Source organism: Furipterus horrens, unplaced genomic scaffold, assembly GCF_987537825.1.
Source record: "Furipterus horrens unplaced genomic scaffold, mFurHor1.1.pri manual_scaffold_9, whole genome shotgun sequence".
NCBI lineage: Eukaryota > Metazoa > Chordata > Mammalia > Chiroptera > Furipteridae > Furipterus > Furipterus horrens.
The window spans coordinates 71,621,338-71,637,595 of NW_028327179.1; the positions used below are offsets into that span (position 1 = coordinate 71,621,338).

A 16,258-nucleotide genomic window follows, 5' to 3' on the forward strand; every position below is an offset into this window, starting at 1 on the left:
GTAATGGGGAAACCTTTTAACTAGATTCTTCCCTCTTTCAGGGTGGCTTTCTGCCTTTCCATCCTGGGGCAGCACACAACAATGATAAGGTCACAGTGGACTTATTTTTAAAGGTCAGAGAGAAAATTAGGACAGTATTAAAAACATTCATTATTTACAGCTTCCTTTCCTTTTCTAATAAAAGGCTACTATTTTCCCTTTGCTGTTTTGTTCCTTAATGCTTTCATCAGTATCTCCACGTGCACCATCATGCCATGAGCCTGAGATTTGAGGGCAGGACAACTGGTGATCAGGTTTTTGCCAAGCCTTCAGCTGTGATGTAGGATGAACAATAATATTGACCTTAGCCAGGTACGGAGTTGAAGTGAAAATTAAATTCTGTAATATGTGAAAGTTTTTTTGTTATAAACATTAAATAATAGGTAAATAGATTGAAGTTGCAAGTACTAAGCAATGATATTATGCCCACAATTGCCAAATGCAATGATTCAGTGATTTTAGCCAGAAGATCCGTGAGACTGTAAGGTTAATACATTTTCAAATGAGCAACTTCCACTCTCTAAATGTTTCCGTTTCTGCTTTTTTCTTTATTTGTGTCTCTATTTCTTTAAATGTCTACCATTATCTCTCCCAACTGTAGTCAGCTTTCTATAACCAGGCATAATGGAGAAGTATGTTCTAATTTTTAATTACTACTGCTATACAATCTTAATTAAATAAAACCAAATGAGTGAAATGTTTACTTTTATTTCTTTAAAAAACTCAAAAAAATTTTATTTTTCAATTAATTCTTGATAATCAGTGGACCAGTAAATAAGTGATTTTCAGTAGAAAAGCTTTCCCCTCCATTGCTTTGTGTTTTGTTTCTGGGGAGTTAACAGCAGGTCTGCTAATGCCTTTTAATTCAGGCAAACCTTTTTCTATGTCTTTTAGAAGTGTAGATTTCATAGAATTAATTCTGTGCTCACTTTGTCATTAGAAACTTGTTGAAAAGTATATGGCAAAGTTATGAATGTTCATAATTACAGAATAACAAACAAGTTTTCTTTTTTGGTGACTATTTTTTAAATAATGGGAAATATGGGATCATTCATAATATAAGAAAGGGAATTTTGAGTATTTTAGGCACCTCAGAGTCAGACTGGCAGTTGCTAGCTCTAGGTTTGTAACTAGGGTTGATTTTTTTTTCCTTTTTAGAAATTTGCCTCCTTCCAGGCACTTGAGTAGGAAATGACAAATCACTATGTTTTTTTTTTTTTTTTTTAATGACCAAGCAAAGCCACCTCAACTGTACCTACTTTTGTCTTACAGCTCTAGGCTGATCTTTCTCTTCCATGCCTTTCTCTACTGCCTGGAAAGTGTCCTCTTAATGAAGTCATGACTATTGACTGAGCACATGGTGTTAGTCCAGACTCATGATTACAAATGACAGACTACAAGTCAATTTTATTTTAAGAGGGGTATAGGGAGAAGAGGGTTTGTTGAGAGGATGTCCAGTAGCTAGGAAGGATGGATTCAGTGTACTCTTCCACATCTGCATCTTTGCAAAGGTTCATAGCTCAAGTTACTTCCCTCCTCAACCAGTGCAACTGCTTAAAAAGGCTGTGCATTTGCTCAGCACCTCAAGACAGGCCCCTTCATTTGCTCACATTGCCCTTCCATCCTTCCTCCTGACTGCTTTTGTCTGGTTAAGGCCTACTTACTCTCCTGGACCTCTTCCCAGACCTCCAGCCTGAGATGTGTCCTTTTTATGTGTTTTCATTAAGTTCTGTACATAGGAACTGTCTATATATTTTTCCAACTTTATAGTAATTGCCTGGTTATTTATCTGTTCCCCAGCTAGCCGGTGGCTATAGTAATTGCTTGTTTACTTGTCTGTTTCCCAATTAGACTGTGACTTTGTGTAAGTGGGAACTGACTCTGATTCATGTTTCCATTCTTTGTCCATGGTCTTATTCATAAACAGAGAGAGCATATTGAATGAGCCTGGGATCTCTATTCATGGTAGTGACTTTGCTTTTTGGGGCTGAGCTCAATACAGATGCCAAAGCCCCCTTAATGACATGGAAATCCTGCTCCTAACATCTTTCATTTTAAAACTGTACTTGATATCCCTTTCTACAAACAAATTCAGTAAATAAATGTGAATATGTGCACAAAAAGCCCTTTAAGTCCTTGTTGTTTTGGTAATAGTCAAAGCTTTGTGCAATATCTATATATAAATGATAATGACTAAAATATATTTATAAAATATATAACTTTTCCATTTATTTACTTCTTCAATTATAGGTGACATTCAATATTGTTTTAGGTATACAGCATAGTGGGGCAAAATGGGATTCAGCCACCTACTGCTGTACACAACTATAAAACAGAGATTGGTGGGGAAGGGAAAATATTTTATTAACAGGGTGCCCGATTTTGGGGAGCTGGGATCTCTGCTGCTCCAAGCCATTCCCTTGTACAAAACACAGAACTCCCTTTGTTCCTAAAAAGACTGAAATCCAAATCCATGCCCAAAGGCCCCCACCCCCTCTATTCTTATCTGCCCCTTTGGAGTATAGGCTGCTACAAGGGTGAGTCTTCCTATCTCCAGCTCCAGGCTCTTTTTCTCTCTCTCGAGTGCAGACTTGTGAAGCCAGCATCTCCATTGCCCCGCCACAACCTTCTCACTCTCGTGGGGCCAGCAAACGTTCAGCTGGCCCATCTGTGCACTGTGCTGAGGATGAGAGAGAATGAGAGCAGTCCAGGACTCCTGCCGTGTGGCGTGCAGGGGTTGGGGAGGGCTGTAGCGTCCCACTGGAGTCTGGGGCTGGCGAGGTAGGCGTCTCACATGAGCCTGCTTCAGACACTGTGAACAGGACAAGGCAAGAGCTGTGAGCTGGGCCTGGCATCCTGTGGGCTGCCAATGGTTGGGAGTGCATCCTGTATGCAGTCAGCCTCCTCCGGCTGGCTCCCCACCGTGCAAACGAGGGGAAGGAAAAAGGTAAACGCTTCTGTGCATCCTCTGTTTGAAATCTTTTACGCAAAATTCTACGTGCTGTGGGAGTGTCTAAATTCCCAGCCAGTTCAGGCCACCGCACACCATGAGTGTCAGTCCGCACTGTAAGTTGGCTCCTCCTCTGACTGCCATGGTCTAGAAGCAGGTGGGAGGGTTTAGTAGTCGCATAGGGGCACCTTGTCTCCGCCCAGGGCAGGGAGTCACTTTGTTACACGTGTGTTGTGATCTTTTCGAACTCCAACAGCCCTCACAGGCTCTGTGCAAGCTGTGTCAGGAGCTGCGTTAGTAGTTTACTTGGGTGTATGGAATCACGCCCCAGCTCCGGTTTTGATCTCCAGCTGCTTTAGGCACTTCCCACCCCTTTTAGTGTTCCCTCCCTTCTCCAGCACTGCAGGCTCTTTCACCAGCTTCTGCTTCAATCTGCTGCCTTGGGATTTCCATCAACCCCTCCCTTCTCTGGGGGCTGCCCGCTGGATCGGGGTTTCTCTGCCCCCCCACCCCTCGCCCTCACCCCCAGCGATCTGGCCACAGGCCCCTTCCTGTTACAGTTAGAACATTATATAATTTACAATTGATCTCTCTGATATTCAAGCACCCATCTGGCACTGCATACATAGTTATTAACAATATTGTTGACTATATTCCTTATGCTGTGTTTACATCCCTGTAACTGTTTTGTAACTACCAATTTGTACTTCTAATCTCTTCATCTTTTTCACCCTGTCTCCTTACCCACCCCCAATCTGGCAACCGTCAGTCTTTTCTCTGTATCTATGGGTCTGTTTCTGTTTTGTTTGTTAATTTATTTTGTCCTTTAGATTTTACATATAAACAAAATGTTATGCTGTTTGTCTTTCTCTGACTTATTTTACTTAACATAATATCCTCTAGGTCCCTCCATGTTGTCACAACTGATCAGATTTCATTCCAAGTCGTCGTCGTCGGCAGCCGTCCGTCTCGAGAGACGATGGTGTAGCTTCTTAAGAGTCTATCTGCACCGCCGAAAATGGCTGTGCAGTCCGACTCGGGAGTGACACGGTATCTGTCTCCTCCCATGTTGAATCGACATCTTGCGATGACGCTGGAGTGTCCTCTCCAGTGAAGCTGAAGCTACAGAGCCTGGGCAGGGTGATATGGAGGGCCAGCTGTTGCCCATGCAGCAGACCCCCCCTCTCTTCGCAGCTGAAGGGTCCAAGGGAAAGACGGAGTCAATACAGCTTGGCTTCAGGTGCGCCGCAGGAGTTGCCGGTGTTGACTACAACGTCAAACCGCCTTAGGGACTCCGGCTCCGGATTTTCTGTCGGTGTTTACTCCCTTAGCCTTTCCCCTGAAGAGGTATGCCGCAAGGCAGCGGAGGTTTTTTGGAATCAGAGTTTTCCTTATATATATATATATCTCGCATCTTCTTTATCCACTTATCTATTGATGGGGACTTGGTTTGCTTCCATATCTTGGCTATTGTAACTAACACAGCAATGAATATAGGGGTGCATATATCCTTTCAGATTAGTCTTTGGATTTCTTTGGATATGTACCAAGAAGTAGAATTGCTGGGTCATAAGGGAGTAGTATTTTGAAGTTTTTGAGGAAACTCCATACTGTTTTCTATAATGGCTGTACCAAAAGTACACAAGGGTCCTTTTGTTCACATCCTGGCCAACATGTAGTTTGTTGATTTATTAATGATGGCCATTCTTATGGGTGTGAGGTACTATCTCATTGTAGTTTGAACTTGCATTTCTCTGACAATTAGTGATGTTGAGCATCTTTTCATATATCTATTGGCCATTTGTATGTCCTCCTCTTCAGAAAAATGTCTATTAAGGTCCTCTGCCTATTTTTAAATTGTATTTAAAATATTTTTTGGTGTTGAGATTTATAAGTTCTTTATAAATTTTGGATATTAACCCTTTATCAGATGTATCATTGGCAAATATTTTTTTCCATTCAGTAGATTGTCTTGTTATGTTGATGGTCTACTTTGCTGTACAAAAACTTTTTGTTTGATATAGCCTCATTTGTTTATTTCATTTTGTCTCCCTTGCCTGAGAAGATACATCAGGAAAAAAATATTACTAAAAGAAATGTCGAAAGTTTTTTTTTGCCTGTGTTTTCTTCTAGAGTTTTAATGATTTCAAGTCTTACATTGAAGTCTTTAATCCATTTTAAGTTTAACCTTGTGTATGGTATAAAAAAGGTGGTCAAGTTTCTTTTTTTGTTTTTTTGCATGTAATCTATCCAAATTTCCCAACACCATTTATTGAATAAACTGTCTTTATTCCGTTGTATGCTCCTGCTCCTTTATGAGGGAACCTTTCTTAATGGGGAACCAGATCAACTGTATAGTTGATATGAACGAAGTGCCAGTATTACTGAGTGAAAGGGGGTTCTTTCACATGGTGCCTTAATGTAGAACACAACAACTAGTGTTGAGGAAAACAGGTCTTTCTTTATTTACAATATTCCAACCTGGACTGGAGCAGGGCGCTGGGAGCACTCCTGCTCAAAGCTCTGTTTTCCCACAGGGCCCAGCACTTCCCTTGCTCCCCAAAAGGCTATAAGCCAAAAACTTGCTCAGAAGTTCCCCATCCCTTATCTTTCAGTTTTCTCCTTCAGGTTCCGGGGTACATGTCATCAGCCTCTGTATAACAGTCCAGAAAAACATGTGCCATGTTGCACTGGATCACATAGAGTTCTTTCTCTGCCCTTTCAAAGCCTCATGGATCTCTTCTAAAACTGCGTGGTGCTCTCTTTCTGTCTCCTTACAAACCGTGTGGCGTTCCCTCTCCTCTACCTTGTTGCAAACCATGTAGATCTCTCTCCTCGATCTCCTTGCAAACTGTGTGGATCTCTCCACCCCAAAATGGTTGCTGCCTTATTGTTATGGCAGATTCAGTGAGAATAAACCACTTGGAGACAGTGGATAAGGAAAGCAAAGGGTTTATTGCCGGTGGCTGGGCTGAGACCAAGTCTCCAAAATGGCACCGACCCCAAATGGGGTTTAGGGTAGGGTTTATTTAGGATCTTTCCCTTCAGCAGGAAAACGACCCTGGCAGGAAGTGGGGGTGGGGCAGCTGTAGGTAGGTGTGTGCGTGACATCTGGCAGCAACAGGGACAAGGTTTACAAGGTTATCTTCAGTAGTAGTTGGCTGCTTAGCTGGATTCTTTGCAGGACAGACAGCTCTGCAAAAAAGCCAATACTCTGCAAGAGAAAAGCCTCAAAGAGGCAATTACTTAATGCTAGCAGCAGGCATTTGCAAATTTTTATAGGCCTTAGGCAATGGGGAAGCTAGGGGATGACTGGAATTCCTTACAAGGAATGGCTGAAGCCCCTATATTATTTTTATATCCCCAACCGTGACCTTTGAGATAGTGGGCAGTGTAACTGGTTCTTACCATTCACAGAATCCTGAGCAGGCCCTTTATGCTCCTTCCTCACCATTCTGTGGTCAAAACCCCTCCCATTTCCCTGGGGACCTGGAAGAACCAAAGCCATTTGCGTAATAGATATGCAAAGGCATCTTGAAAGCTGTCCCCTTCCCCCATCCCCCAAATGCAGGCTCTGGGGAATTTTGGGGACCCCACTCTGTAACACCAGGAACCAGTCAGGAAAATTTCTGGTAGTGAACATTCATTTTTAGTTATTTTTCATCTTTTTTTTTTTAATTGAATCTAATTATTTTGATGACTTTGTTAGTAAGCTGAAAAACCTTTTACTAATATGTGCTAACTTTTGTCAGTTTGTCCTTCCTTTTTAGGTGTAGTATAATCTTTAATAACTGTTGAATATAGTTATTTTCCATTTATTCTAAGGTTGAAATACTGCTGTTGTTTCATCAAGAATTCTGATGTGTGAGTCCCACAAAACATATAGAGCATCTTCCCTATTTGACTGACAGTTATAACTAGTTTTAATTAGACTTTTCAGGGGTTCAGAATCCATGAAAACCATCCACAACAATAGTTTGGAGAGGCAGAAACTAAAAAAACCCTAACTTTTGTTCTTGTCTGTAGCATTTTCTTTCAGGATATGTAACTTGACACCAAGTATTCTGAGCTTGTGTAGTGCTTAACCATTTTAATGGGGCTTTGTTATGGTTCTAAGATTTCTTATCACCAGAAACAAATGATTTCAAAAGAAAGGAAAGTGAAGCAATCAGTTTTATTAGCATACTCATGCATTCATTGTTCTTGTCCCTCTCTTTTTTTTTCAGTGAGCATGTTTTTGAACACATTAACACCGAAGTTCTATGTGGCCCTGACAGGTACTTCCTCACTAATATCGGGGCTTATTTTGGTAAGTAATGGAATTTTTCCTATTTAAAAACATGCTGAGTATCAATAGACATATATATTAGTATATGTACAGGCAAAAAACCTAGAAGAATATATACTAGAAGCTTTGTGATTATCTTTCATGTGTGTATATGTTGGGTGAGCACTTATAGAGACCTTTCACTACTTAGGTTACATATTTCTAAAATATTTTTTGAAAACTTTAGACAAGTATATATTATTTTTATTGAAATGAAAAACAAATGTAACTAAAATAGAAAATAAAGGAAAATGATTCTGTCAAATTCTAGTGCCTAAGATGCTATAAAATAAATGTGACTCAGTTCAAATAAAAATATTTTTATTACTCTTCACAATAAGTTATTGGACATAAATAAGATCAGTAGAAATATAGTTCAGTGTTTTTAAATTTATTGACTTGGGAATGGCAAGTCTAAGCTTTTTTCCTCTGATCTCCTATTCTCTTAAAATTTACACTTATTTCCCTATTGTTTCTTTTAAAAAATTCTAAATAGGTGAAAAGCAATATGATAATCATATCTCTGACTCTATTATATTATGCTTGAAAATTTTTATAGGTGTGATAAATGATAATACCTGAAGTCATTTTCTTTACTTTAAGCACCTTAAATAGGACCGTCTAAACTCAGTAGAATCATTCTCATATAATTAAATGACCTTTAAGAAGAAAGTGATTTTAGAAACCTTTTTTCTATACACAAAAGCGTTTATTAATTATTATAGAAGTAGGACAAGAAAGATATCACAGAGTTTATGTTAAGAGAATATAGAAAAACAAGTTTTTGGGGGAAAGGGCACCAAGATGTGAAGCAAGAACATAACATAAGGGAACATAGATGAACAGAGGATTTCAGAAGCTTGAGCTTATAAGGAGCAGAGTAAAAAGGTGGATCAATGTGTGCAGGGCAGAAACTTGCAAACAGATGAGAGTGATGGTGGTAGTGTGGCAAGCACCTTTTTGGTGGTCAGAGCATATTCAGGTTAATCATGTGGGCTGCTGGACTCAAGGGAAGATGTATTTAAAGTTGATACTATTGGACCAGGAATGTGAAGAACATCAGTAAGGGGCACTCAAGATTGTTGTACTCGAGATTGTTATGTAAGTGGAGATCCAGATAGCTCTGAGACCAAACCAAGGTTCCTTCTTAAAATGGGTTGAAATGAGGTGTGTGTATAATTTGTACCATATTGCTGCTTAAATGCAGAACCACCCACGCATCTGTGCCTGAAGCCTATCTTGTTCTGTGAGGACATAAGAAAAATAAAGACTTTATAGGGAGTTGCTCATAAAGCTGTAAGTGATTTGCCTATGTTCATGTTGATTTGTAGCAAAGCCAGATTTAGAACCTATGTCTCAGGTTCCCACCTTAATAGCTTAAATGGACTGAAGAAACTTGAAACTTGAAGAGTGCTTTCACCTGCTTGATAAATTATTAATAAGTATATGTTGAAAACATAGCAACCTTTTAGCATATATATATATTTGGGGGGGAATGAGGTGGTATTACAAATCTCTAATGCTGATCACATTTAAAATAACATTTTAGTATTTTTTCTAAAACATCTTGAAAATATTTTTGATTAAGCAAATAAAAAAATTATTAACATTTTTGTTTACAATCTGAATAGCAATTTCGTACTGAAACCAGTAATTCACTCTGATGTTGAAAGGTACCTTTGTGCGTTTCTCTCAGGACGTTCACTTAAGAACATTATGTACTTAGGTGGTGCTTACTGTGTGCCAGGCACTTTACATGCTAACCAATTTACTCTTCACAACAGTACAATGAGGTAATTGCTAGTATTGTTTCCATTTTACTTATGCATAAACTGGGTGGTAGAATAGGCACGTAGGGAATCTGCCTTAGGTCACACATTTGGCAAATAGTGAAGCTGGGTTTCTACCCAGACAGTTGAGCTTTTTCCTTTTAAAAATTTGTATTTATTGATTTTTTTTTAAGAGAGAGAGAAAGAAACATCGATTTGTTGCTCCACTTCATGTGTTGTTCCACTTCATGCATTTATTGGTTGACTCTTGTATGTCCCCTGTACAGGGATTGAACCTGCAATTGGTGTGTTGAGATGACGCTCTAACCAACTAAGCTACCTGGCCAGGGCCAGTCATGCTTTTTCACTCATTTCACCACCTCTTGGTTAATTTCTCAGCTCTTTTTCTTGGTTTGCTGAATAAATGGCAGGCCTGGCTTTTATTCTAGCAGTATATTGATATGGGAGCATTAGGCTTTAAATTAATTTCAATAGTGTGGGTCATTTGCTTTCACTCTAGTAAGCTAGGATCCAAACAGTCCTTTTTCCTTCTAACTCAGGGATGGTGAATTCCCATCAGCTTGCTTTTCTTGTTCTCCAAATAAAGGGATTTCTTTAGCCCATGGCCATTTTTGCAGATCCAGGCTGGTGAAGCTTTTTCCCTGGTCTGTAGACTGCAGCTGCTGAAACTTGGTGATCACTGCCGTGCTGCATTATGGAATATTTACATTGCAGTATTCTCAGGAAGCAGAGGATGTTGCTGACTGATGTGGTACTTTGAGCAAAGGAAAACCTTTAATGTGTGAAGATTTTGAAAGGCCTTTCTCAAGAATGGTTGATCTGTACTGAGGGCAAAGTAATTACAAACGTGGGAATAGTTCTTGATAGCTTTAGGCTTCTGCTTTAGATTGTTGACACTGGTGTCCAGCCTTTGGGGACTCAGCTTCCCTAACCTTCAAAATGTGTCTAGGATGGAGCTTTCTGTTCAGCCACAACCTTTTCTGCCAGGTACATTTCATGAAGAAGCAGTGTTGAGGTAAAGGGTCAGGTGCTTTGAAAAACAGCTGCTTAGGGGTTTGTTTCCTGGCACCAGAGAGACAATTATCTAACTACTCTCCCTTGAGCAATGTTAGGAGAGCCAAGCAGTGAACATTCAAAGCACAGGGCTGCCCCTGGGAAATTTTTCATTTGAGGACCTCAGGAGTCCTATGCTGGAGACTGAGATTATTATGTAATACAATGTTTTTGGAGAAGAGAGGTAAAAAGAAACAAACAAAAATCCCTAGTATTTCTTTTGTGAAGAAAAAGTCAATTAACTGACCAAAATATTCATAGAAATAAAATGGGTTTGCCAGGTGCTGCTCTCCTTTACACTAATGTATTTTAAAATAAATGAAGACTAATCTGTATGCATTTTACTAGATGTCACAGCTAATTCTTATTTTCACAAGTTGAAAACAGCAATGAGTTATACTACCTACCTCTCACTCTTCCCTTTTGGTTCCTGTGCCCAGGTACCCATTCAGGCAGCTCTCTCTCTTGCTTAACTTCAAGCTTTCTCTCTGCTGGCTTGGCACAAGCCTTTTCACCTCAGTCCTGTTCTAGCCACAGGAACTGCACCTGTCATCACAGCCCAAATCTACCAATTTCATCTTTTATCTGCTGTAGCAAGGACATGCCCAGTCTGCTTGAAGTAGCCTCTGCAGGCAATGTTTATTTCACTGGAGAAAATTTCTGGGTTTTACTTTTGCTTTTGAGAGTGGTCAGGTGGATATATGGAGAAAATGCTCCCCTCAGTTTTCTCAAAATGTTGGTAGAATGGAGAAAATTCTGTTATGTTTTATTGACATTTGTGCATAGATCACTGTCTCCTCATTGACACACACACACACACACACACAGACAAGCTCCTACAACTACATTTTTACCTGTATTAAATGGAGAGATAGAAAGTAGGCATCCAGAGCATACTTTTTAAAAGCAAGAATCAAGAAAAAAATGCAGAAAATTAGAATAGTAAATGAAAGAAATAATTAGTTCATGGATTAGTTGTGAAAGAATTATGTTTTGGGGAAAGTGGTAGAAGAGATAATAGATCAGGTAGGAAATTTGTTGTAACAAAGGTCCATTTCTTGAGTTTCCCATTCTATTCCAGGTACTGTTTTAAGCAGTTTGCATATATTATTTTATTTCCATTGAAATTCTAAGTTGTAGATATATCCAGTGCCTTTGTGCTGCTGAGTAGAAATGTACACAAAGTTTAAATAATTTGGCCAAGGTTATATAGCAGTCACATGGTGGAATTTGAATCTGGACCTGTTTGATCATGCTCTCTGTCCCTCTTGTTCAAAAGTAAGGGAGTGGGCCTGGAAGACTGTTATGGCTCCTTTTGACTTTTTATCACTTATCTACAGAACTTGACCTGCACTTGAGGTAGCACTTTGATAGGCATATGCATCACCCAAGTGAGGCTGTGCTGAAAGTGAAAAAAGACTCAGGGAAACTTGGTTGGAAGGGCTCTTGGTGTGTGGGAAGTAGCATATAAATGTCAGGTTGTCTCCATTATGAAGCAGCGTGTCTCTTGGCTCTGGAATAAAGAATGAGAGGGATGCTGCGGGAGCTAGATGGCCTGGGAGCCTGCAGACAGTGGGAGGAAACTAAGGCTCATTCAGCCTTAATCAGGTTAAAGCTTCTTGGTGTCATCATGAAAATTAATGATGTTCTGCAGGATGCCAAGTGCCACAGAGTAGATAGATGCCTGTCAGGGTCTGACTATGGATGTAAGTGGATTAGATTAATGATTAGAGATGGTGAAGAAGAGGAAAATGCTAATTGCAGATTACAGGACAAAACCACTCTTTTGGCTTTTAAGTTTATGTTTGAGCAGAAATTGAGAGGCTTGAAAATTATGCACTTGAAAGGCTGGAGGTGGGAACCCTCAGAAAAGAAGCCATGCAATTTAAACCAGGGAAGACCTAAGGACCAGATATCCAGGAAGTTTCTGACTTACCCAGGTCACCTTGCTAGAGAAGGGTGAAGTGAGGACTAGGATTTAAATTTCCACTGCTTTGCCACAGCATCATTCTGCCTCTCATGGAGGTGTTGACTAGGCAGGTGGATAGCAGCAGTGCCTAGCAGTTGGTGTTTTCATATTAACAGACTTACAGAAATAGGTCAGGTAGATAAAAAGGGGGATGGGGGAGAGAAGAAAAGAAAAGAAAAAGGGAGCAAGACTGCAACCTTTTCTGGAGGAGCCACTTTTTCTTTTTTCCTATTGACCATGGATTAGGTCAGATTTGGCTAGTCTAGAACATAGACCACCACTTACCACAGTTTATATTTTTTGTTTCATTATGTATTGTTTTTGTTCTCTTTATAAAGGAATCTTCACAAAGGCTGGAAAAATATCTGTTTTTGTATACTACTGTATAATGCCTGAGTAAACAGGGATATTTGTTGATTGCACAGAGATCTAGTTAGTGAAGGAATTAACCAACTGCATCAAAATTATCTGGGGAGTTTATTTGTTTGTTTTCATATGTATATTTCCTTTATATTTTTCATTTTTTAGTAGTTTAGTTTGTTGTATATTTTTCATTACCATTTATCCCCCTTATATCCTCTTCTACAGCCATCCATCTCTTCCCCTGCAATCACCACACTGTTGTCCTTGTCCATGAGTTCTTTTTCTTTTTTGCTTGATCGTTCCACCCTCCAACCCCGACCAAGAGCTGTCAGCCTGCTCTCTATGAGTCTGTCTCTATTTTGCTTGTTAGTTCAGTTTGTTCATTAGATTTTACATATGAGTGAGATCATAGGGTATTTGTCTTTCTCTAACTGGCTTTTTTCACTTAGCATAATGTTCTCCATGTCCATTTATGCTTTTGCAAAGGGTAAGGTCCTCTTCTTCTTTTTTTATGGCTGAGTAGTATTCCACTGTGTAAATATATCATAGTTGTTTAATCCACTCATCTACTGATGGAAACTTTGGCTGCTTCCATATCTTGGCTATTGTAAATTATGCTTCAATGAACATAGGGGAGCATATATTCTTTTGAATTAGTGTTTCAGGTTTCTTTGCATAAATTCCCAAAAGTGGAATCACTGGGTCATAAGGCAGTTCCATTTTTAATTTTTTGTGGAAACTCCATATGGCTCTCCACAATGACTGCACCAATTTGCATTCCCACAAACAGTGCAAAAGGGTTTGCACTTGTTGTTTGATAATTTATTGATGATAACCATTCTGACAGGTGTGAGGTGACAGCTCATTGTGGTTTTAATTTGCATTTCCCTGACAATTAGTGACGCTGAGCATCTTTTCATATGTGTACTGACTATCTGTATGTCCTCTTTGGAGAAGAAGTGTTTGTTAAGGTCCTTTCCCTATTTTGTAATTGGAATATTTGTTTTTTTGGTGTTGAGTTAAGTTCGTTATAAATTTTGAATATTAACCTCTTATTAGATGTATTGGTGAATATGTTCTTGCATTCAGTAAGTTATCTTTCCATTTTGTTGATGGTTTTCTTTGCTGTGCAAAAACTTTAATTTGATGTAGTCTTGTTTCTTTTTTCTTTTGTTTTACTAGCCTGAGGACATATATCAGAAAAAATATTGCTACAATCAATGTCTGAGGTTTTACTGCCTATCTATTCTTCTAGGATTTTTATGGCTTTGAGTCTGACATTTAAGTCTTTGATCCATTTTGAATTTATTATGGCGTGTGATATAATAAGGTGGCCTAGTTTCATTTTTCTGCTCATATCTGTCCAGTTTTCCCAACACCATTTATTGAATACACTATTGTTAGCCCATTTTATGTGTTTGCCTCCTTTGTCAAATATTAACTGACTATAAATGCTCTCTGTTCTGTTCCATTGATGTATGTGTCTGTTTTTATGCCAGTACCATGCTGTTTTGATTACTATGGCCTTATAGTATAGTTTTATATTAGGTAGTGTGATTCTTCCAACTTTATTCTTATTTCTCAAGATCACTATTGCTATGCAGGGCCTTTTGTGGTTCCATATAAATTTCTGAAATATTTGTTCTAGTTATGTAAAATATATAGTTGGTATATTGATATTGTGTTGAATCTATAAATTGCTTTGGGTAGTATGGACATTTTAATGATGTTAATTCTTCCCATCCATGAACATGGTATATGCCCCACTTATTTGTATTCTCTTAAATTTCTTTCTTCAGTGTCTTATAATTTTCAGAGTACAGGTTTTTTACATCCCTAGTTAGGTTTATTCCTAGGTATTTTATTCTTTTAGAAGCAGTTGTGAATGAGATTGTATTCTTAATTTCCCTTTCTGATAGTTCATGATTGACATATAAAAATGCACTTGATTCCTGTGAGCCAAGTGTCGCTGGTTTGATTCCCAGTCAGGGCACATTACTAGGTTGCACGTCAGGTCCCCAGTTGGGGGCACGTGAGAGGCAACCACACAGTGACGTTTCTCTCCCTTTCTTTCTCCTTTCCCCTCTTTCTAAGAATAAATAAACAAACAAACAAATTATTTTTTTAAAATGCACTTGATTTCTGAATATTAATTTTGCATCCTACTACTTTACTGACTACTCATCAGTTATGCTAGTTTCTTAGTGGAATCTTTGGGGTTGTCTATGTACAGTATCATGTCATCTGCAAATAATAAAAATGTTACTTCTTCTTTTCTAATTTGGATGCCTTTTATTTCTTCTTGTCTGATTGCTGTGGTGAGGACTTCCAGTACTATGTTATATAAGAGAGGTGAAAGCAGACATCCCTGTCTTGTTCCCGATATTAAGGGGAACACTTATAGTTTTTGCCCATTAAGTATGATGCTGGCAGTGAGTTTTTCATATATGGCCTTTATTACATTTAGATATATGTTCCCTCTATTCCCACTTTGCTGAGAGTTTTTTTTATCATAAATGGGTGCTGGATTTTATGAAATGCTTTTTCTGCATCTATTCACATGGTCATGTAGTTATTATCCTTCATTTTTTAATGTGGTGTATCATATTTATTGATTTACAAATATCGTACCAACTTTGCATATCCAGAATAAAAACTCACTTGGTCATGATGTATGATCTCTTGATGTATTGCTGTATTGAGTTTGCTAATATATTGTTGAGGATATTTGCATCTGTGTTCATTAGGGGTATTGGCCAATACTTTAATTTTCTAGTCTGTTTTTCTGGTTTTGGAATTAGGATAATGCTGGTCTCATAAAATGGGTTTAGGAGTCTTCTCTAGAATGTTTTGGAATAATCTGAGAAGGAGAGGTGTAAGTTCTTCTCAGAATATTTGGTAAAATACACCTGTGAAGCCATCCAGTCCAGGGCTTTAGTTTGTTGGGAGTTTTTTGATCACTGTTTCAGTTTCATTAGTTGTAATATTTGTATATCTGTTTAGATTCTCTTGATTCTTCCTGATTAATTTTGGAATATTGTATGTTTCCAGGAATGTATCCATTTTGTCCAGATTGTCCAATTAGTTGGCATATAGTTGTTCATAATGTTTTCTTAGCAATCCTTTGTATTTCTTTGTGTCAGTTGTTACTAATCTTATTTCATTTCTTATATTATTTATTTGGGTCCTCCCTTTTTCTTGATGAATATGGCTAAAGGTTTTTCAATCTTGTTTATTTTTTCAAAGAATCAGCTCTTGGATTTATTGATCTTTTGTGTTTTTTTGTAGACTCAATTCTGTTGCTTTCTGCTCTGATTTTTATTATTTCCTTCCTTCTACTCACTCTGGGCTTTGTTTGTTGTTCTTTTTCAAGTTCCTGTGAGTGTCTAGTTAGATTGTTTATTTGACCTTTTTCTTGTTTCTCGAGGTAAGACTGTAATGCTATGATTTTCCGTCTTAGGACTGCTTTCCCTGTGTCCCTCAGATTTTGGGTTGCTGTGTTCTCATTTTCATTTATTTCAAGGTATCTTTTGATTTCTTCCTTGATCTCATTTTTGACCCATTCATTGTTTAATAACATGTTATTTATCTTTCAGGTTTTTGTGTGTTTTTCAGTTTCCTTCTTGTAATTGATTTCTAGTTTCATAGCATTGTGGTCAGAGAAGATGCTTGATAAGATTTCAGTCTCCTTAAAGTTATTGAGACTTGTTTTTCATCCTAACACATGGTCTATCCTAGAAAACATTCCATGTGCACTTGGGAAGTGT

At 38.4% G+C, this 16,258-nt stretch overlaps 1 protein-coding gene across 5 annotated transcripts in view; it reads left to right on the forward strand.

Moving 5' to 3' along the window:
- ST7 (suppression of tumorigenicity 7) overlaps positions 1-16,258 on the forward strand; it is a 348,571-nt gene that overhangs the window by 182,974 nt on the left and 149,339 nt on the right. For all 5 annotated transcript variants that reach the window (XR_016513065.1, XR_016513066.1, XM_090287402.1 and 2 more), the window contains exon 2: positions 7,216-7,298. Coding sequence is in view for 3 of the 5 variants with exons in the window: in XM_090287402.1 (XP_090143528.1) it covers positions 7,216-7,298 (83 nt within the window). In the remaining 2 variants the exon portion in view is untranslated. The remainder of the gene's footprint in view (positions 1-7,215; positions 7,299-16,258) is intronic.